The sequence below is a fragment of the Centropristis striata genome, chromosome 10, assembly GCF_030273125.1.
Source record: "Centropristis striata isolate RG_2023a ecotype Rhode Island chromosome 10, C.striata_1.0, whole genome shotgun sequence".
Classification (NCBI taxonomy): domain Eukaryota; kingdom Metazoa; phylum Chordata; class Actinopteri; order Perciformes; family Serranidae; genus Centropristis; species Centropristis striata.
The window spans coordinates 30,011,301-30,035,945 of NC_081526.1; the positions used below are offsets into that span (position 1 = coordinate 30,011,301).

The 24,645-nt window shown below is 35.5% G+C and overlaps 1 protein-coding gene across 2 annotated transcripts; it reads left to right on the plus strand.

The window, feature by feature from the left end:
* The first annotated feature begins 1,764 nt into the window (after window positions 1-1,764).
* Window positions 1,765-23,883, plus strand: esyt3 (extended synaptotagmin-like protein 3). 2 transcript variants are annotated; one of them, XM_059343658.1, is made up of 23 exons: window positions 1,765-2,377; window positions 4,230-4,271; window positions 5,563-5,697; window positions 6,305-6,381; window positions 6,554-6,623; window positions 6,710-6,799; window positions 6,889-6,944; window positions 7,899-8,019; window positions 8,581-8,757; window positions 9,674-9,756; window positions 9,930-9,978; window positions 10,290-10,379; window positions 12,823-12,885; window positions 12,975-13,034; window positions 16,444-16,515; window positions 16,739-16,825; window positions 18,478-18,627; window positions 19,219-19,556; window positions 20,081-20,179; window positions 21,472-21,603; window positions 21,701-21,806; window positions 22,967-23,016; window positions 23,210-23,883. In XM_059343658.1, exons 1-23 carry the CDS (start codon window positions 2,033-2,035, stop codon window positions 23,247-23,249), a joined length of 2,532 nt encoding a protein of 843 aa, XP_059199641.1. In that variant the 5' UTR covers window positions 1,765-2,032; the 3' UTR covers window positions 23,250-23,883. The 2 variants fall into 2 exon arrangements, with proteins under 2 accessions (XP_059199641.1, XP_059199642.1); XM_059343659.1 differs by lacking the exon at window positions 1,765-2,377 and adding an exon at window positions 3,515-3,943 and having other exon boundaries at window positions 23,210-23,879.
* Window positions 23,884-24,645: the final 762 nt, after the last annotated feature.

Sequence of the window (24,645 nt, forward strand, 5' to 3'; positions counted from 1 at the left end):
GTTCTTCAAGTGTATCTCCTCCATCAAGATCACAAACTCTTTAAAGCCCTTGACAATAGATAGATCAATAGAAATTGTGAGTATCTGGTATCTTATACAGAACATACTGTCCAGCAAACAGTACAGCAAAGACACAAGATCATTCAAAAAAGTCAATATAGAAAATAAAATACAGTAAAAGGGTTTTCTAGGTCTTAAAATGTATGCTACTTTGAAGTGCAAAAACATGTATATAGCCTACACACTGTTACTCCTCAGTGAGATAGTATTACAGAGACCAGCAAATCACAGACTAGTTGTAACACAGGTTTATTAAAATGAGGCACTCTGGTGAAGTCTCTGGCTCCATCTGCAGGTCTCACTGCATCAATGCATTTACATTTCCTCTGACTATCATCTCCTGTTGCCGAGATGTAAGAGTGAGACTGTGAGGCTTTGAAAATAATAGAAATAGTACATAGCGCTGGTTTATTAGCCATGTTAATATATATTTATTTATTTTATTTTATTTATTGATTGATTTTGAAGATTGGCACAGTGACAAAACAAAACAACAAAAATCTAAAGTATATTTAGTTACTGCAGTTAAAAGAAAACTAACATTATAATATAATAAAATTATAATAGTCAATGCTAATAATAAAAAACACACAAATACGACCCTGCAATATACAGTCATGAAAAAAAATATTAGACCGTTGTTTTCTTCAATTTCTTGTTTATTTTAATGCCTGGTACAAATAAAGGTGCATTTAATTGGATAAATATAATGATAACAACAAAAATAGCTCATAAGAGTTTAATTCAAGAGCTGATATCTAGACATTTTCCATGGTTTTATTGATAATGATTTCGGTTATTATGAAAAATGATTTTGGTTATTATGGAAAATGGCTAGATATCAGCTCTTAAATTATACTCTTATCAGCTATTTTTTTTGTTGTCATTATATTTGTCCAACCAAATGTACCTGTGGTTGTACCAGGCATTAAAATGAACAAGACTTTGAAGAAAAAAATGATCTAATTTATTTTTTCCATTACTGTACATACAAATATGCACATTGAACGAAATTCCATTGCATTGGCTCACAGTGATTGTACTCTAAAGTATAAATATAAAATATAAAACTGTAAAAAATAAATAGAATATTTATATTCTATGGCTAAAATAAGACCCACGTAATAATATAATAAATGTATATATGGAAGAGGATTAGGACCACACAAGAAAAAAATATTTGAGTTCTGACTTTATTCTCAGAATTGAGAATAAAGTCAGAACTCAAATATTTTTTTCTTATGTGGCCCTAATCCTCTTCCGTACGTATAAAAATCAGGGCTAATAATAATAATAATTTTAAAAAAGGGACCCTGAAATACATACATACATACACGTTGCTTTTATGAGAGGCGTAGAGGGCCATTGGGGACGCCAGCGCCACAAATGGGAAAGAAAAAAAAGTGTAGGCCTAATTTTCACAATTTTTTACTAGTTGGTATTATTATTTCTTAAAACAAAAAATAATCCCACGTTAATTTAAATGCAAAGCGAAGCTTATTTAATAAAAATAATATAATATGTTTGTAATGTTACAGCATTTTTGCTTTCTTTAAGTAAAAAAAAAAGGTCAAAGACAAAGCTATTCGGTTTCTTGTGAGTATAAGCTACACTGGCGATGCAAGGGGGGCACCACCTAAAATCTTGCCTAGGGCACCAAATTGGTTAAGGCCGGGCCTGGCTTTTATGCATTCATTTTTAGGGTGGAATTCTTCATTGTTGCGCGCATTCCCCACCCATGGGTGCAGGTGTGTCTACCTTCCCTTTGGAAGTTACAAACACGGAAGTTTTGGACTGTGCGACTCGTTTTACCACTGCACTAATGGGGTGTGCACTAGACTGGATTAACTGTGTCGTCTTACTTTAAAAGACATGCTGAGGTGAACCGAAATACGCGAAAACAAACCGACCGAGGCAGTGAGCGAAAACAACTCTTTTCAACTGGAACCAGGTTCCAGCGGGAGTCCCAATCATGGCATCCGCAGGGCAGATGTATCCGACGGAGGGAGCGGGGCTCGGGGAAAACCTGTCGATCCACGGCAGCACCGACAAGCTGAGCTCCTCGGCTGTCAACCGCATCCTGATGGAGTTCCTGATGTACTTCGGCAGAGCCATGCTCTTCTTCTACCCCGTGTATCTGACAGGATACCTGGGGCTCAGTATCAGCTGGGTGCTGCTGTGCATGGTGATGGTCACTTGGTGGAGGAAGAACCGACAGTGGAAAGACGCCCGGTTCGGAACCGCGTTCGATTTTGTTGACAATGAATCACATGTGGTCCACAGGGAGCTGGAAAACACCTTACAAATGGCATCATGGGTATGTATTATGTTCATATGATGCAGTACTGTGGCAGCCAGGCAGTAAGGGGTTTGAGTCATTCCAGTCATTGAAGAAAGTCTCTGATTTTTCTGCAAAGCATCGTGAAATAAGTCCCATACTGTGGGACATGTCACACTCTGTGTTGCCTTAACGACGCTGCACTTTATTTGCATAAACATGCCAGAATGGGGATCAGCCTCCCATACACTCAGTCCTGGATTAAGCCAGCCAAATGTGCTATTAATTTTCTGGAGGTTTCTTTTCTCAGAATTTGGTTACACCACACCCACACAAACAATGACTCATGGGAACTAAGGAGAGAGACACAGTGAGAGGGCTTCTTCTAATGTCAGAGGAATGTAATATGAACAACAGATCAGATTACTATTTAGTTAGTGTTTTACATCTCACTCCCTGTGTGTGTGTGTGTGTGTGTGTGTGTGTGTGTGTGTGTGTGTGTGTGTCTTCATAGAGACAAAGAGAGAGAGAGATAATCATGACATGCTTTAAAGTAGGCCCTACTAAAATCTAAATAAGGTCATAATACAATACAATGCAGAATTCTATCTTGAAATATGCAGATTTCTACAGGTGCATCTCAATAAATTAGAATATGATGATATGATCCAGTAGTTCAAGTCAAATAGCTCCAACCAAGTATTGAGTCATATAGATGGACATACTTTTCAGATGACAACATTTCCATATTAAACATACTTTTAAAATTGGTCTTTTGTAATATTAAATATTTTTGAGACACTGAATTTTAGGTCTTCATTAAATGTACCCCATTATCTTTATAATTAGAAGAAATTAAATAAATGAAGACATTAAATGTGTTATGTGTTATTTCCACTTTTTGAATTGAATTACTGACATAGATAAACTTTTCTATGATATTCTAATTTATTGAGAGGCCCCTGTGTCAAATTAATAATAAAATTATCAATATATAACGAAGAACGACGAAACAATTCTTACCTATTTTTTGTTCAAACAATAACTCCTTGTACACAAAAGGAACCCAGAATGTATGCAATAAAAGCTTGTGTGTGTGTGTGTGTGTGTATATATATATATATATATGTATACCATATCACTGTACTGCAGTTTTTAAAAAAAGTAATTGTGCACAAAAATGAGAAATGTCATTGTACAAAAATAATTGTTATTGTTGGTAAGTCTCATTATTTCAATCAATGTATTTGTATCTTCCAAATAAACTTAAATGAGATTTTTAAATAAGTTAAAATAAAGGTTTTGAATGCTTAAATATCATCTTTGCCATTTTTGAATGTGCCCCTCCAATTAAACACTGGCCACCACAGTAAAATTGGTCTAGAACTGCCACTGTTTCCAAACTGTTATGTCAGTGGCTGTTATTTAACCCATTTTATATTAAAGTATACTTAAAAAATGTACTTTAGGTTTTGGGAGAGCTTTCCCTCTTTGGCATCTCAGGCAGAACTCACTGATGGTACTTTTTTCATAGATGATCTGTATTAGAACATGATTGCAAACCTCTGTTACAGTCCACAGCTTCGATGCTGCCACGAAACGTTGGTAAGACCTAAATAACAACACTACCGTGTTCTCCATGTCCATTTTGCTAAGGAATGCTGTCAAATTTGTATATATGGGGAAATTTGCACAATCGTTCTCGATCCACCATAAGCACTTGATTTTTGTCAACTAATTTTACTCCTAAGCCATCTTAGAATTTGCATGATGGATAATTAATAACTAATGACTCAATACCATCACCACCATCATCATGCATGCTGCTTTGTTGTTTGAGTTGGACACGTACATACAAACCCACTTCTAACTTCACTTTTTTTTTTCAAAGGTCCACTTTACAGATGTTGAGAAAGTTGGCTGGGTTAACAAGGTATAGTGTCTATCTTCTTACCTCATTTTCTGATAGTTCTGATTTTTTTATTGAGGTTGTATGAGGTACTTTACACTTCACAGTCTACCCACAGTAGATGGAGGTCGGCACGCCACCCGGGTTTGGAGAAGCAGCCAGGAATACCAGCACAGAAGCTAAGAAATGTATTGCTGGGGATGGGGGCAGCAGCAAAATATATACATATATATATTTTTTTATCTTGACTGTTTTAACTCACCATCTGGCAGCCCTGTTAAAGTCTGCAAGATGGAAAGTGAAACCTTTATCTGTCCTCTCTTTAAAGCCACCAGACTCCTTTGACAAAACCAGTATTTTTACCTCAGAGAAGCCAGGAGCTGCTGGTCTACTGCTGCCTCAAATTATTATTTTGTTTGTGTTATTTTGACTTTTGTGAATTAAAACCAACCTTCAAAGTAACACAATAACACAAACAGATTATCCAGTCAGGGCAGCAGTAGTTCAGCAACTCCTGAGTTCTGCAAAGCAAAATGACTGTTTTTGTCAAAGGAGTCTGGTGCAGTAGTGGAAGAAGTATTCAGATCTCTTACTTAGTAAAGTAAAAGTGCTAATACAACACTGTGAAATTACTCCACTACAAATAAAAGTCCTGCATTCAAAACTACTGCCCAGATAGGGCTCATTTAAACTACTTAATATACTGGTATGTGGTTTAATTAAAAAAATGTCTAATCGCTTTAAATGTATCATGTTTTTTATGTTAAATCTCCTGAAAAGTAACTAAAGTTGGCAGCTAAATGTAGTCGAGTAAAAAGTACAATATTTACCTAAAAGTTAGTGAAGTAGAAGTATAAAGTTACAGAAAATGGAAATACTCGAGTAAAGTACAAGTACCTCAAAATGATACTGAAGTACAGTATTTGAGTAAATGTACTCAGTTACTTTCAACCACTGGTCTGGTGGCTTTAAATACAGAGTACATGGTTATAACGGCTTCAGTTAAAGGGCTGTCTAACAGAAAGGTAAAGCAGTAAAAAATATTCTTAACTGAAATAGATTTTTTTTTCGTGACTAAAAAAAGCTGCTGCCTCCATCTACAGTGGTATTTAGCTTAGCTTTTATGTCAGTACCGGCCATACTGACCACAATCTACAGTAGGTAATACTCTGACTATGGACAAGTTACTCATACAACCAAACTTGAAACAATCTGAACTATCCTTTTTAAAATGTGCAAGTGCAATTATGTGCTGTTTGATCAAGGTGTGGAATCCGGGCGTTTCCCCATGCTCTGTTTTGCTTGGTATGTTCAGGTGTTGGAGCAGGCCTGGCCTTTCTTTGGGATGTTCATGGAGAAGCTCCTTAAAGAAAGCATCCAGGCGACTGTCAGGCTCTCCAGCCCTGCGCTCAAGACGTTCTCTTTCACCAAGGTCCACTTTGGACACATAGTAAGTTTGCTTTCTTCTATGACTCTCAATCCACTGTTGAAGCCATTTAAATTCTCCTGAATATTACAGTGTTCAGTCGAACCGTAATCAAATCCTTTTCTCGCTTCATGTTTTAGAACACCCTTGCGATTAGCTGTATAGAAATACTGCATTCACACATATACAGGTGCATCTCAATACATTAGAATATGATGGAAAAGTCCATTTCCAGTAGTTCAAGTCAAATAGTCCCAACCAAGTATGGAGTCATATGGATGGACATACTTTTCAGAGGACAATATTTCTATATCAAACATAGTTTTTAAAATTAGTCTTTTATAATATTAAAATGTTTTGAGAAACTGAATTTTAGGCCTACATTAAATGTAAGCCATAATCATTATAATTAGAAGAAATTAAATAAATAAATTAAGACATGAAATGTTTCATTCTGTGTGTAATGGATCTGAATAACGTGTTATATCCACCTTTTGAATTCAGTTACTGACATAAATAAACTTTAATTCAATTAATTTTATTGAGATGCACCTGTATATGATAAACTAAGAGTGCAGTGTCTTATTTATATGCTTGAGGAGGTTCCTTTAATATGTGTCTCTGATCCCAGCCTCCTAGGATCACAGGAATAAAAGCACTCACACATGAAGTGGATCACAAGGAGGTGATTCTGGACATGGTTATAAGGTCGGGCAGACACATTTCTCACATCAGAACTGCTTCTGTCTTGTCATTAAGTGTTGAATGTGTTTTGGTGCCTCTGTTCCAAATCCACTGTTCCCTTTGAACCAAAGCCTAGTGGATGTGCATGCTGTTTTACCATATTTTTTACATCTCACCTGCACTGTTCACTTTGCAGTTATGACGGTGATGTGGACATCGACACGGAAGTGAAGCCGGCAATCACAGCTGGGGTCAAAGGACTTACAGTGGGTATCTCGTCCTGTATTCTCTGTACTTACCATAATCATATGCATTTATAATAAACTTGTAAAAACTGTCTTTAATCTTCCAGCTCCAGGGGAATCTGAGGGTCATTTTGGAGCCTCTTATTGGCCAAGCACCGCTGGTGGGAGGAGTCACCTTTTTTTTCATTCGCCGTCCTGTGAGTGATATTTTCATGAACTTGCTGTCGTTAATAAAGTGTGTGATTGGTCTAGTTTTAAACTATTAAACTATTAACTACACCCTCAGACACTACAAATCAACTGGACAGGCATGACCAACCTTCTGGATACCCCTGGTTTCAGGTTAGATTCCACAGAAATCTGAAATCTGACTCTTACGATGTGTTTACACCAAATGCAAAGCATATTTTTTGTGTGGTGCGATTACATGAAAATGAAATGCAAAGACACGTATCCCATGAAGCCAATATGCAAATAAGGCATATATCTGTGTACTTGCATGAGTTTAATTTTTCGATACAGCATAGTATTGCAATATTTTGCATGGCAATATTATATTGATTCATCAGAAATAAGGATGCAAAGTTAGGCTTTTTAATATTTTATTCAAAAAAATTCAGAGCAGTGAAGCTTTAAGTTGAGGAAAGTTTGAGAAAACGCTGCAATTATTTGACTCTCATTGTGGATTTTCTTTTTTGTTTGTTTCATATTTTTATTGATGTGTATACAAAAATAACAGCGGTACATACCTATATCAGGGTACATTGGTGTCGGCATTAAACATGTTTGTATACACCCTTGGATAAAGATTTGTATACTTTTAAGAACAAACAACGGTTACAAAAATTGAAACCAAATAAACTATACAATATTTACATATTTAGATATAGTCGGTAAAAAATGATTAAACTGACCACATAAACATAACAGATAATATACATAAATAATAGTAAAAGAGAGGGGAAAGAGAAAAAAAAGAGTGTGTGTGTACAAAAATCTGTGTCCACCTCTGTATGAAATTATGAACTCAGAACTACCAGGGACTTCCACTACAGCTACAAAGCAGCAGTAGTTTTTATTTAAGCCATTGTTGAGGAAAGAAATGTCAGAAAAACGTTTTTATCCCTAGTATGGTCCAGCAGTTAAACTCTTTCAAGTACTGCAATGTGGAAATATGCATTTTATTTTGGTGTAAACACACCATTATGATGCCCAGAGTCTTAATGGCAACCCCAACATTTTGCTGTTTAGTTGACTGGTTTTTAAAGATCTCTCACCTCTTCTGTCCCATTCCAGCTCGGTGTCTGAGGGGACCATCATGGACATCATTGCCTCACTCATGGTGTTGCCCAACCGCATGTGTATCCCCCTCATAGACCAGGTCAAAGTGGATCAGATGAGGTTCCCACTACCCAGAGTATGTAAGATATACAGTACTTTCCCTGTAACAGCGTAATCTTCACTTTATTTTGAAAAATATTATAACAACATTTTAGAATAAAGGTCTCCTACCAAAACAAAAACAGTTGCAATTTAGATATCAAACTGACAATTGTAAGGAATCTGGCAATGCAATTAATGGGCAGTCAGTGGCCTAGAGGTTAGGAATCGGGTTTGGAGGGTCGCCGATTCAAATCCCAGGATTGATAGGTCAAGGACAGATGTGCCCTTGAGCAAGGCACCTAACCCCCTCTGGTTAAATGCAGAGGTTGAATTTCTCCATTGTGGGATTAATAAAGTAATTAGTCTAATCTAATAACACAGCACAGGGGTTACCATCCAGTATATCATATTCATTGTATGAAGAAGTCACCACCATATGCATAAAATACCACAGTACTATACCACAATATTACAATATTACAAATGTAAAATCTACAGTATTAATTTTGTTTTTTTACACCCCTAATATATAGGTGAAGATTTTGTGTCGTTTTCTTTTATTGTTTGTCTGAATCTCTCCCTGTCTGCTCCTCAGGGTGTGGTGAGGGTCCACCTGCTGGAGGCCAGAGACCTGGTGCCCAAGGACACATACATGATGGGTTTAGTGAAAGGCAAATCAGACCCGTATGCAACACTCACAGTGGGCAACAAACATTGCAAAAGCAAGACCATCAAAGAGACTTTGTTCCCCACGTGGAATGAAGTGTATGAGGTAAATGTGAAAACCTTTGTCATATTTAAACAAGTAGTCCTGTGTATATCCTGTTGTGCAACACTTGCAAACATTGAAAGGCAACTGAAATCACTGTAAACCACTCATAGTTTGAAAGCTTAGGTTTTCGCAAACAATTTTTGTTTACCTTTTTTCTGTACTAACTGCACCTCTAATACCTCTCTATATGTGACCCGCTGAAGCCTTTCCATAATTAGATTGAATTCATTGTGCTGAACTGGGGTGCAGGTATACAGGTGCATCTCAATAAATTAGAATATCATGGAAAAGTCCATTTCCAATAGTTCAAGTCAAATAGCCCCAACCAAGTATTGAGTGCATATACAGTCATGGAAAATTCAATGGTTTTCTTGATGGTAACCAAAATTATTATCAATAAAACCATGAAAAATAACTAGATATCAACTCTTAAATTAAACTCTTATGAGCTATTTTTGTTGTTGTCATTATATTTATCCAAACAAATGTACCTTTAGTTGTACCAGGCATTAAAATGAACAAGAAATTTTAAAAAAAACAAGGGTGGTCTAATCATTTTTTCCTTGACTGTAGATGGACATACTTCTCCAAGGCCAACATTTCCATATTAAACATACTTTTTAAAATTGGTCTTTTGTAATATATATATTTTTTGAGACACTGGGTTTTAGGTCTTCATTAAATGTAAGCCATAATCATTATAATTAGAAGAAATTAAATAAATGAAGACATGAAATGTTTCATTCTGTGTGTAATGGATCTATATAATGATTCATTTCCACTTTTTGAATTGAATTACTGACATAAATAAACTTTTCTATGATATTTTAATTTTATTGAGATGCACCTGACTGAACTGACTGTCCTATCTTAAAGACATTTTATAACATCCACTTTTCCTTTTATCCGTGTGCAGTTTGTGGTCCATGAAGCCCCAGGACAAGAGTTGGAGATGGAGCTATTTGATGAGGACACGGACAAAGATGACAAACTTGGAACGTAAGAAACCATCTAATAACTGCACAAATTAGTGGGGTTAATGCTGTATGAGTCACATTTATTCTATTCACTTTACTTTTCAGAGAAGATAACTGGGTGGTGATGTGGAAAAATATAAGTACATATGAAATTAATGCTGGATTCTTCTTTATCATTTCTCATTATCACCTCAGGTTTAACCTTGATTTTGGAGAAGTGAAGAGGGATATAGAAATGGATGAGGTGAGTTTTTATTTAATTGTGGATGCACTAAATTAATTGATTTGTGGCTAATGACTACATTATTTCTCTGGAATAAGAAGTAGTAGTTCAAAGATAACTGCCAGCACTACAGGGCATTACAGTGTATTGTTTCCTGCTGTATTAATTCCTTATGAAATATCTTGGGAATTCACAGCAGCAGGGTTTTTAAGAATGGCTAGAGGCATTTAAATGCTAATGTATTATTTCTTACCATTTTCACCAGTTTTCTATTTAAATGCAGTCTTTATGTGAATGTCATGTTGATAAATGAATCTCCTTTGCTGCTGTAGTGGTTTCCCCTGGTAGGGGTCCCGAGTGGAGAAGTTCATCTCAAGCTCCAGTGGTTTTCCCTTAAATCTGACCCCAGCCTGCTGAGGGAGGTACTCTTATTTTTGCTTTTACTTCTTCCATCAGAATTTTTTATTAAATTTCTCAATATTATCCAGATCATATTCTACTATTTTAAAGGCACTATCTGAAGCAGCTCTTAATTGCTTATTAACAACGTGTAAAAGGATTGTAGCATAACTTAAAGATAGAGTTCTTCCCTGACTTTTTCGGTTGACTTAACTTTGGACTGATTACAATGAAAACCCTCTTTCGCCGGAAAAATTCCAAAAATGTAGAGATTTTACAGGTACCCTTGGGCTTTGCCTCTTAAGAGCCCATAAAGCACTGAAGTGTGCAATGCTAGCTTATGTTCAGTGTTGCCAACTCCTCAGTAAGGAAAGTAGCTATTGGCTGTCCTAAAAGTCGCTAGAAGTCGCTAAATGACGTCATCGCCTAATTTGCATAATTTGACATGTGCATGTTATTGTAATGGACGCTGTAGGAGAGAGGAATAATGTTGTAGGAAAGACTAAAAGTGAGTAAAAAACACCCTAAATATGTTTAGAACTGCAAGTGCACTGTCTTCTGTCACAATTTCAACCCCCCTCCTTTATTCGGCCTCGGGACCAGCAAAAATGACCCAAAAGAGACACTGACTCCGACAGGCGATTTGCAGACTGGGCACTAAGGGGTTAACATCCCCTCTGGCTCTGACTACAGCTGGGAGAGACTCCTGCGGGAGGACTGTGCCGCTTGTGAGTGCTTTGGGACTAGGGAGGGGCCGCCGGCAGCACCTGAAGAGTAAGAACGAGTCTCCAAAAGTCACATCAGAAAAAGTCGCTAGATTTGTTGCTAGTCGCTTTTTTGAAAAATAGTCGCTAGAGGGGTCTGAAAAGTCACTGAATCTAGTGACAAAGTCATTAACTTGGTAACACTGCTTATTTTAGCTTAGAAATGGAGTCTGCTAACATCAACAAATGACCGTCAACCACCACAACACATAGCTTGATGCAAAGTCCATGTTAGCACAGAAAAAAAAAGTTTTATTTCGTAAAGCCCGTCAGGCCAAACAAGAAATTTTTACCAAAGTTGGTGGGGGGAAACTAGGGTCATCATCAGGACGATGATTCATGGAGCGACTTTCATTTGGTAATGCAGCTCAAAACCAACCGATCCGACAGTGGTATTTTAGCTGGCTAGCTTCCCAAATTGCGTCACTGCCTAACGTGAATATCATATATAGAATATCATAGAAAAGTTTACTTATGTCTGTAATTAAATTCAGAAATTCACATTATATACATCCATTACACACAGAATGAAACATTTCATGTCTTCATTTATTTAATTTCTTCTAATTATAATGATTGTGACTTACATTTAATGAAGACCTCAAATTCAGTGTCTCAAAAATAATATATTACAGAAGACTGTTTAATATGGAAATGTTGGCCTCTGAAAAGTATGTCCATCGATATGACTCAATACTTGGTTGGGGCTATTTGACTTGAACTACTGGAAATGGACTTTTCCATCATATTCTAATCTATTGAGATGCACCTGTATAACTAACAATTGCTGAAGCCTGCTAGCCCAACACAAGGCAGGGGCAGCCAACTAGCTAACTGTAACCTAAGCTAAGCTAAGCTATCAGTATTTATATTTTTCATTCAAATTACTACTACTTTTCCCCCCTGTAATTTATATTCATATCTTTTGAATTTTCCAATTGTGGGATCAATAAAGTATAATCTAATTTAATGTAATATTAAATTAGCCAGGTAGCTGTATTTTAGCAGTGCAACATGGATCTGCTGTTGGTTTCTTTGTAATGTTAGCTAAGTTTGTTATATATTTGATAAATATATTGGGCTGTGAAAACAGATCTCCCTCTGGGAAAATAAATCTAATCTAAATATGTAAGTAATGAAATTGTCTGTTGATTAAGATACATTTAGAAGTAATGAACTGTATTTTTGATTTATAATGAATTTCTATTTTACGTATGTTACGTATTACATATAACAGTAATGAATTTATATTTCTGTATGACAGAGGTAAAAGATAATATCTGTTATATATATATATTATTATATATTTTACAGTACAAATTGAGGAAAAGTAATTGGTGTATAGGTTTGTTTCAATAGGGAAGCTTATTAATAATTAATAAATTATGGGGAGGGGGTGGGAATTAATTAGTTTGTTCTCACTCCTTTTTGACAAGTAAACCAAGGCTATTTATTTTGTTTTATGCTTTTTAGTTTCTGTACATTTTTATTGATTGTATGATCATTTCTTTTCTTTTATATGTTTGAAATACATTTCCAAACAAAAGTGAGCATGTGATGCTTTCTGCAGATCACTTAAACGCCACCGTTGTCATTAGTAACAAGAAATTTCTGAAAATTCCACATTGTACCTTTAACTGAAGGTTGACCTTGTGTGTAACTTGAGCTAGCAGTTGTGTAATCATGTGTTGCTCTCGTCCAGTCCACAGACGGCCTTGCTTGTGCTATGCTTGCAGTGTATCTGGACAGCGCCTCAAACATACCAGTAAGTGGCTCCTAATGTTGTTGTTGTGAGCCAGTGATGCACTATGGGTAGGCAAATGTGCAGATGTGTGTTCTTGTGTTTGTCCACAGAAAGATCACAGTGAGATCGGCGAGCATCACAAGCACGGGAAGCACTCAAGGGAAGCTCGGGTAAGCCACCCTCCCTCCCCACTAGTTGTTATAAAAGGAGCTGGGACCCCTCACCCAAAGGCGCCCTATGTTCATTGTGTCTCCTCTGGTATGTTGTAGTCAGATTGACTATTTAAATATACACCAAACATGTACACAGAGTGGAATATAACAAAGTACTGCGCCTTGGAACAATTTGAGATTTTTTGAGAATTTCCTTATTTTTTCCATTTTCAGTACTTTATACTTATATTCCAGAACATTTCAGGGGGAAATATATATTATTCATTAAATATGTATTATTTATTTGATATATATTATTTGATAAATTAAGCTACTGATTATTTTGCAAATTGTTATTATTAATATAACATCCAAACAACTAATAAATTATTATATATTGTTATAAGTTAACCTACCCAGCAGCATATAAAGGCATTCTAATTAGCTCAACTTTTATCAGCTGCAACATTAAAGTTATGTACACATGAATTCATCAATAATTATAATCACATAATATTATGTTATCTAAAATATGTATATGAAATGGGCCATTTTGCATGATGAAAACATTTACTTTTGGGTATTTTAAGTATATTTTGATGCTAATATTTTTGTACTATGCTGTGGTAAATATATATTCCATGTGCAATATAGACAAACATCAGACATGTATATCCATTGACTAAAATGACTAAAGAAACCCTTATTGTTGAGAGAGAAAAGCAAGCATTAGTTCATTGTTTATTTATATACTATAACACAGCCTTTCATAGACATATCATTTGTCTTTGACATGGGATCATAAATTAAAACACACTTACAATCACATTCATACACAACAAATGATAAAAACAAAAAAACGTGCTGTTTAGGAAAGTTATTACAGAGGGGATGAATGAATTGCTTGTAAAAAAAAAAAAAAAAAAATCCGGGCCTTGGGGTTCTGTATCTATAACAACATGATTGCATATTTCATTTTTTCAACAGTCAATTACTGATCATAATTTCATTTGTCATAACATCCATACATGTAAGTTATTCTAACTAATAAAACAAATCAGTTTTGAAGGGTGGCAGCAGCCGAATCATTGCCAGGAGACTTATAACATTCCTGAAATATTATTCTGTACTTAAATAGACATATGAAGGCTCTTAATCAACGGCTGGTCGATATGCAGAGGCCCAACCTTTCTTCCAACAGAACCTGTTCATACAAATGTTTTATGACTGGACATTCCCCATAGGGTGTGGAAGAGCAGTAGTAGTAGTTGAACCTTTTTTCTTAAATCTTAAGGCCTTATATGTTCATGGTTGTCAGGTGGTTAGTAGTTGAAAATTGGGATTCATACTTAAAGTTTATTTTCGCGTTGTTTCCTGATGACAGACAAAAGCCTCAGTCAGATCAGATGTTTTCTGATAGTCCTCCAGGTGCACTTGTAGCAGGTATTTCCTGTTTGTCTGGTGCGTGCCTGTCATTGTCTGTGGGTGTGTTGTTCCCAGCTGGTGTCCCTGTTGTTAGATTCCTTCCTCTAAACCGAGGCTTGTTAAGGGTTAAATACCAATTATAAAGAAACATGCAGAGAAGTGTTGGTAACTAACTAACTAACTTTTTGTGGTGTGGTTCTCCCTCTTTTTAATTATATTATACGTTTTCCCATCTTTTTAATTTTATTATACAACTGTAAGATTTCTACATATAGGACAAATCCATAAATGCCATTGAGTTAAAAGATTACTTTTTAGTTTCTGAGAGAAACTTTAGACCCACTCAAACTGCCATTTCTATAGACTTCATTCATATGGTAATTTAGTAAGTAAATAATAGTTGTTACAATTTGATTTATAGCTAGCTGTCAACCAAATCTGTTGCATTACAGGGTCTCCTAGGGTGAACTGTCGGTAGCAGCTATTGGCTTTGAACGCCCTCTGCTGGCCACTGTGTAAAACTACAGTAACATGTTGTGTGAGAGGCTACACTGAATTCTCAAGTTGAGATGTGGACTTTTAAATGTATTATTCTTTGGTTAAAGTAGCAATACTACAGTATAAAGTACTGTCAAAGCCCTGCATTCAGAATTGCACTTAAGTAAAAGTACAAAAGTATAAGCACATCAAAATATACTGAAAGTACCAACACTATTCATTATGTAGAATGGTCCATTCATGAATAATGCATGATTTTTTTTAAATGATATTATTATCAGCCATTAATTAACTCTATTGCATGCTGCTATATGACAGCACTTCATGATTGTAGAACAACTCATAAAAATCAAATAAATCATTATTAATATTTGAAATTCAGTAGCATTCTTTTCATTTAGTATTGATCAGCATGACCCAGTTTCACCTGGTTATCCATGCAGAAGCAGGAGGCCTCTTGACAAGGCTTACTGAATAGAAATGTAGACAAAAGTGGACAAACTTATTATTGGGGCAGGATATTAAATTACTTCTTATTTCCAATGGTTTTTTTTTTTATCCGTTTAATATGGAACAGTTGAAAATATCTGAAATGACAAAATATTAATAAAAATATAAAAAAAGTTGTGAACTCTGCATCCCCAGTCAGTCCACCTTGTTCATTCTCTGTTTCATTCCTGGAAGCCCAACCAGTCAGTTCACTTCCAAATTCACATACAGTCATGGAAAACAATTATTACACCATTGTTTTCTTCAATTTCTTGTTCATTTTAATTCCTGGTACAACTAAAGGTACATTTGTTTGGACAAATATAATGATAACAACAAAAATAGCTCATAAGAGTTTAATACAGATGCATCTCAATAAATTAGAAAAAGAAAAGTTTATTTATGTCAGTAATTTAATTCAAAAAGTGGAAATAATACATTATATAGATCCATTACACACAGAATGAAACATTTCATGTCTTAATTTATTTAATTTCTTCTACTTATAATGATTATGGTTTACATATAATGAAGACCTAAAATTCAGTATCTCAAAAAAATGTAATATTATAAAAGACCAATTTTAAAAAGTATGTTTAATATGAAAATGTTGGCCTCTGAAAAGTATGTCCATCTATATGACTCAATACTTGGTTGGAGCTATTTGACTTGAACTACTGGAAATTGACTTTTCCATCATATTCTAATGTATTGAGATGCACCTGTATAAGAGCTGATATCTAACCATTTCCATGGTTTTCCTGATAATGATTGTGGTTATTATGATAATAAGTGAAAGCAGAAACAACCAGGGAAATCAGTTGAGACTTAAGTGTCAAGTAGTTGAAAATCTATTGTTGGTAATGATGAGCCACTCTGTCCATCAGTACAGTCACTATACAATGTTCCCCATTGTTCCTGAGGTTTTCTGTGTCAGTATTATTGACACACGGTATTAAAAAAGTATTTAGCAAAAAAAATCATGCACTGTTTCACTGATTGACTTTCTTTTCAGCTCACAAAGAGAACTGTCTGCCCAAACTCCTTTGTGGAATTTTCCATTGGTGAGGACGTTCAAAAAAGCAAGGTACAACTTTTCCCTTTATCACATTAATACACCATTTTCTCTTTTAAGTCCTTAAGTAGTATATCTTTTTATTCATCTTTATACTTGTTTTTATGTGTTTTAGCCCTGTACAAAACAACTCTAAACTATCAAGCTGGAAAGTTTAATTTCAGACTGAAACCCTGTTTTGCAATGAAAGCATTCAGCTGTAGCTGCTACTTGTCGCTGTCCTCTCTTTCGACAGGTTGTGTACTCATCCAAAGACCCGAAGTGGGAGGAGGGCTTCACCTTCTTTGTGCATAATGTCAAAACACAGCAGCTCATGCTTCAGGTTTGTTATTTAATGTTGTACACAACATAGCGAGGGTTTCTCCCACATTTTATGCCCCTGTGCTGGTGACAGCTGTGGCTGGAGGCATTAAGTAGCCGTGTCTGTCCATCCATCTGTCCCATTCTCATGAATGGGATATTTCCTGGACAACGGCTGGAGGAAAATTCTTCAAAATTGGCACAAACCGCCTCTTGGGCTCATTAACCGATCATTAACCATTAAGCATTAACAGACAAGCAGGCAGTAGAGTCCCAGTTCAACCGTCCGGGAGAGTTGAGGCTTGGATATTCTATCCGTGTTCCTCGGACAGCTGCAGACATGTACAGGCTTGCAGCCACAATGTTGCATGCATTGTCTCCACCACTCGTTTACCTCCAAGGTAGTCAGCTGTATGTCTGCCTGGTATTCTCTGTTAGTAGGACGGCCGATTTAACCCACCAGTCATCATCCATATAGTGGCATGCGTCACTATGTATTTATTTATTTTATTTTATTTTATTTGCACAGTTAGAATTACATAAAATGACAAAGATAACATAATGTAAAGTGCAGGGAGAGGCAGAAAACCCACATGGGCTTATTTAAAGCCTCCACCTAAAATTTCATAGTTATTAGAAAGTATAAACTGATAATAGCCCAATGTATTCCAACTTACTGGCATTGGGTTTTGGATCATGACAGAAAATAAACTCTGTGGCTAACACCACTTTTTATTATTTTTGAAGCAAATGCAGCCAACGAAAAATAAAAAGCTAGAAGTATGCTATTGCAAACTACACCACGGTCGCATGACTTGAACATCACAGCCGTTATGCTTCAGAAGCTCTCCGACAAGCTAACAAAGTAGTTTTGACAAGCTAGCGAAACAGTAGCCTAATGCACTGCAAAAACTGAAATCTAAGTAAGATGAAATATCTTAGATCAAGGGAATATATGCTTATTCGGACTAGTGTGAGAGTTCCTGTATGTGTGATGACGTTTAATGTCCCCGACAACCATTGTGGTCTCATTTAGCCACTTGTCAACAACAACGACAAGTGGGGGTATTAACTAATGTATTTTGTGTCATACAACAAAACGTGAACATCTGGTGTTAACCACAGACCTTATTTCAGGCACCTAACCAAAAACCCATTCAAAATCATTTGACTTTGACTTAGTTTTCTTAAAGTTCTTTTAATCGCATTTTTAACTGTTTTAATAATAGTAATAATACTCAGTAGTTTTCCTATTGTCTGTAAATGTTGAAATTGTTACTTATTAACATCCCTAATAGTAATTAGTGTTATTAGTTAATAATTAATAACTATTTAAGTCTTCACAACATAATAAGTCTGGACAAACATTGATGTAGACTGTTTGACGGAGGCATACAACTACAAGGCAGTAGTCCTATTTCTGTTTCAATGCAAATTGGTAAATGCATCTTTATGCATGAAACTCAACACTGGTCCAACCCCCAGTATAGTCTACCTTTGTATTCAGCCCTATGAATTTGCATAGACAATATGTACTGTGTTGTACAGACAGAAAAAAAGTTACCTTCAATAGAACCTGGAAATGTTGTAAGAGTAGGCCTCTTTCCAATATCCTTCAACATGAACTCTTTTACCACCACTGCTTGAATTTGTATTTGTGTTCTTGTGGTCCAGGTCAAAGAGCCAGAGAAGAAGACCCAGCTTGGTGTTCTCAACATACCTCTGACTCGCCTCCTCAACGTCTCCGACATGACCCTTGACCAGCGCTTCCCGCTCGAGCGCTCCGGAGCAAACAGCCAGATCAAGCTGAAAGCCACTCTCAGGGTGAATACACAACATTTGAGAGTACACAAATACTTTTATTTTACAGAACACATACAGTCATGGAAAAAAATATTAGACCATCCTTGTTTTCTTCAATTTCTTGTTCATTTTAATGCCCGATACAACTAAAGGTACATTTGTTTGGACAAATATAATGATATTACCAAAAATAGCTGATAAGAGTTTAATTTAAGAGCTGATATCTCGACATTTTCTATGGTTTTCTTGATAATGATTTTGGTCGTTATCAAGCAAACCATGGAAAATGGCTAAATATCAGCTCTTAAATTAAACTCTTATGAGTTATTTTTTGTTGTTATCATTATATTTGACCAAACAAATTCACCTTTATTTGTATCGGGCATTAAAATGAACAAGAAATTGAAGAAAAAATGGTCTAATCATTTTTTCCATGACTGTAGATGGATCAAACATATCACACATTCAGTACAAAGACAGCAGCCTCATATACCAAAACAGCTGCTTCGGCTCCCACCTAGATGATGGAATTGCGCAAGTAAGCTCTATTACATCAGTGTTGGTTTTTACACTGTGTCACTAACATTAGCCATATCCTCAATCCCACAATAGATTCTTGCTGTGGAAAAGCCTCCACCCAAGATTATCCTGAACCCTCCTCCTAAAGACAAACAACAAATACCACAGTCTACACAAGGGGGTAACGCCCCTGCAGCCAATCCCTCCACTGCTACATCCTCCTCTCCAGCACTGTCCCCCAACACCAACCTTGCTCCCCAGTCCTCATCTGCACAGTGGGTAGCCGATACCCAGAATGGCCCTGATGAAACCTGGCAGTCGCCTTCTTCTTCCACACCAAACATGCGTCGGTATGACTCCCACAGCCTGCTGTCGGAGAACTCCATGGCTTCGTCACGTTTTGACATTTCAGATGGGTCCTCGTATCCTGAGTGAGTCTAAAACAGATGTCTTATTTTATTCCTATAGTGCTCTGACCTGTGACCTTTTACAGATATGAATGAATGAATGCTTTATTTCGGTTACAAAAAACAACAAAAAAAGACAACAAAATGAAATCATGTTTTTACAAAAGAATCTAAATGACATGGATCTAGCAGAAATTAAGTAATAGGGTTGTCAAAAGTATTGATCCTCAAAAAAGTATCGATACTAAAACGTTGTATCCGGATACAATACTCATTTTCAAAAGTATTGAGTATCTGAAGCCTGTTATCATAGTTGCAGTTTCTTTTTGCACAACTGTTTTTTATTATTAAAACTTAACCAGTGGTTCTGTTAATTTTAACCTGTTGCATTTTTCTTGTTAATAAAAATATTTCTGTTATATTTTGGGGTCTTTGTTTTTATCCTTGTGGTATTGAAAATGGTATCGAGTATCGAATTGAAAATTTTAGTATCGTGACAACCCTATTAAGTAATAAAAGTGACATTTCAATTTTTTTTTTCTCTATAGGGCCATCAAGAGACATCAGGGTTCATTTGGGGAGATCCAGCTGTCTGTACGCTATGCTGTCCTGAGGAACAGACTCATTGTGGTGGTTAACTCCTGCAGGTACAGCAGAAAAGTCCAGCCTCATTAGTGTCCCCCAGCAGCAATTATACTGACCGGAAGTATACCAATTTGCTCAGTTCAGCTCTGAATACAGAATTTCAGTGTCTGTGTGATAACATTAAAGGCATACGATGCAGGACGCCTTGTGATTGTTAACAAAACATTCAGATTTGGCTCCTCTCTCACAGCTCAATGAAAGTGAAAGCAAACCCCAGATTCACTCTCATTTCGGAAGGAGCTTTGTCTGCTTGGCTTTTCGCCGAGCTATATTTGCATTTCTATGGGGCTATCTGCTATTTTGAAGCTTTGTGCCCAAACGGTGACGCCCAGAAACGTTCCGAACACAGTAAAATTAAAAGGGAATACAAGCAGAGGACAGAGATGATGATTTCAAGGGACTACTTCTGTATAAGTCAATATGTTGTTTTGTTTTGTTTTGTAAGAAATACTGCATTTTTTACCTTTTGTTGAAAATACTGAACTACCTTTGCATATCTCTCTCTCTCTCTCTCTCTCTCTATACATATATATATATATCTATATATATATATGTATGTGTGTGTGTATATATATATATATATATATATATGTATGTATGTATATATATATGTATATGTATATATATATGTATATATATATGTATATGTATATATATATGTATATGTGTATATGTATATGTATATGTGTATATATATATGTATATGTATATATATATATATATATATATATATATATATATATATATATATATATATATATATAAAAATGATTAGAATACCCTTTTTCTTTAATTTCTTTCAATTTCTTGATCACTTTAATGCCTGGTAAAACTAAATGTACATTTGTTTGAACAAATATAATAACAAAAATAGCTGATAAGAGTTTAATTTAAGACCTGATATGTAGCCATTTTCCATGGTTTTCTTGATAATAACCAAAATCATTATCAAGAAAACCATGGACAATGGCTCCTAAATTAAACTCTTATGAGCTATTTTTGTTGTTATCATTATATTTGACCAAACAAATGCACCTTTAGTTGTACCAGGCAATAAATTGAAAAAACAAGGGTGATCTAATATTATACATATATACCAAAGTAGTATAATTTCTTTTTCAGTACTCGGTAGAAAATTCACTAATGTTTTGTGTTGAAAATACTTCTAATAATCAATTTTTTCTTGGTTTAAATGTTGTGACTGAATCCATCATAAAACAAGTGGAAATTGCTGGAGTTAAATCATATGGCTAGCCAGCTATGGTAACCCACTGTGTGTATCTGTTGCCTGCAGGAACTTATTCCGCTTCAGTGAGAATGGCACAGACTCTTACGTCCGCCTGTATTTTCTCCCTGAACAATCATGGCTGCACCGCAAGAGGACACATGTCAAGAAGAGGACAGTCGATCCTGTCTTCAATCACAAGTAAGCTTGCATGATATCCTGTGTGAAGATCAAGAAGTAGTTTCAGTATATTTAAGACCGTGTCTGTGTTCTTTCTGCCAACTCTCTTTTATCACAGGTTTGAATTTGACGTGTCCCTTCAAGAAGCACAAAACAGAAAGTTGGATGTGTCGGTGAAAAATGGCAAGATGTTCCACTCACGGGAGAGAAAGGACATAGGCATGGTGGGTAATGCAACTTGCACCATTCCAGTGGTTGAATGTAACTAAGTACATTTACTCAAGTACTGTACTTATGTACAATTTTGAGGTATTTGTACTTTACTTGAGTATTTCCATTTTATGTAACTTTATACTTTTTACTCCACTACATTTAGCTGATAGCTTGAGTTACTTTTTAGATTGATATTTAACATAAAACATGATACATTTAAAGTGATTAGACTTTTATATTTATTTAAGCACATAACAGTATGTTAAGTAGTCAAAATGAACTCTACCTTGAGAAAATGTAAACGCTGCTTATATAAATAATTCAATAATAATATATTTAGAGTATTTAAAACAATCTTGAGCGGGTCCATTCTGCATAACGAGTACTTTTACTTTGGATATATATTTTTTTTCAATTATCTTTTTATTGAGAACAAGTTATATAAATACAGTCTTATACACAGATAATACTTTTTGATTTTTTACAGAACACACATACAAATACAAATCCCCCCACCCCCCACCCTACAACAACCCGGGCAGTGCATCCCAATCTAAGGAGATTAAATAAGTAAATGAGAATGAATAAGATAAAAAAAAAAAAGATATTAATAACAATAATAAAAGTCACAATATAAATATATTCAACAGATATGGATAGTTAAAACAAACAAATGAAAAAAAAGGAAAGTGGAGGTAATTTGAAAGTAAAACATGAGGATAACTAAGGAGGCTGTGTTGGCTGTGCCATGCATCATCCTTCAGGATCTAGTATTCGTGGATTCGTGAAATTTGATATTTTAAGTACAGTTTCATGCTGATATTTATGTACTTTTACTTCAGTAAGGTTTGAATGCAGGACTTTTACTTGTAGTGGAGTAATTTCACAGCGTAGTATTAGTACTTTTACTTAAGTAAGGGATCTGAATACTTTTTTCACCACTGCTTGTGATAGACTTTTCATTCCTGACACAAGATTTCAAAGAGCGCATGCAGTTGAAATGCTCTGTGTTGTCACACAGTGTGATAAATATACAGCCTCTAGATTTCCAACTTTGGCTCATTATGGTGAAATGTTGGAACTGTTTCTTATTTCATTCATACAGTATATTGCAAAACCAATGTCTTGGTCACTCAGTCTGGATAACTGCCTCTTCTGCTTCTGTCCACAGGTGATGATAGATCTTTCACAGTTGGATTTAGTCAAAGGCACAACAGAATGGTATGGGGCCCAGTTTTTCTATTTTTTCCATGATTAAATTAGTATTCTGACTGTAAGAACCAATACTTCCTACCGTCACTGTGTATATTTTCTGGCCGATGGTGATCATTTATAGAAATGTATTTGGAGAAACAAATGCTTTTTTGGTTCAAGTAATAATTCTGTTATATATTTTTTTCTCTGTCCTCTTAAGGTATGAACTCACACTGCCTGGGCTGAAGAAATACAGCTAGCGGGTAGAGCTGTAAAGCTCCTCAGACACTGCCAGACCAAATGCAGGCCTGATAAATTCTGGGAGAGCTGCACTTTCCTTTTGTCTTCCTTATCATCGTGGACCAGAGTTGGGTTCTCCAAATGCAGCACTAAACTCAGATACGGAACATATTTGGTTCTGTTTGTCAAAGTCTGTACGCTCACAGGCACATACAGTAATATTCCAAACCACAACCCTGCTTAGGGTCTTACTTGGAATAAAGTTTTTCAGTGCAGTTGTCGCACTTATAGATATCCCCCATGATATAACAATATATTCTGTTTCAAATTATCTTGTTCGAGCACACACACAAAGCTGCATATAAGACTTTCTGAACATGCATTGGTATCCTAGATAATGTCGACATAAGAAGAATATTTTCCAATTGATTCATAATGCTGTAGCTGAGAATCTATTTTCCATAATGTAATTTATCAGAGCATTTTCGTATTTATACAAGAAACAAGCTAATATCTTTAATTCACATATTTTTTGTGTGAGGTTTTGTTTTTGCATTGCCAAAGTAATCCTGTTTGTATTTGTTGTGTGAATATTTGTATTGATAGTGTTATGTAATATTTTATAGCAGGGGGAATAAAAGATAAACTAAGTGTGAATGTTGCAGTAACCCAGGAGAGTCATTGCATATTAAAGGGTTACATGCTCTGATACATGCTGATATTCACTGATGGAAGAAGCCAAATACAACTGGAGTTTTGTGTGGGCTGCTGAGCAGTTCCACTGAAGCAGTCGGTTCATTAAAACGGAAATAACATCCAAACAAGGCACATTAGAAATGTAGTTCTTGGCTCAAGGGCACCTTGACTATAGTTACTAAAGACCCTCTCAGATTTACCACCTGGCATTTAACTTATCTTCAATTTCAATATTGAAAATCCTCCCAAACTCTGACAAACAAGCTTGATAGAGATGACTGATACAATAGCTTTTTATGTATGTATACATAATAACACATTATATATATATTATATTATATTATATTATATAGATCCATTAGCTACAGACAGAATGAAACATTTCATGTCTTAATTTATTTAATTTCTTGTAATTATAAAGATTATGGCATATATTTAATACATACCTTAAAATTCAGTGTCTCAAAAAGTGTTAATATTACAAAATTTTAAAAAGTATGTTTAATACGGAAATGTTGTCCACTGAAAAGTATGGCCATCTATATGACTCAATACTTGGTTGGGGCTGTTTGACTTGAACTACTGGAAATTGACTTTTCCATCATATTCTAATTTATTGAGATGCACCTGTATCACCCCCGCACACTACACGTAAATGGTACATTCCATCACTAGGCTTGTTGCACACATAAACACAACATCAAATACGGAAGAAGGGTT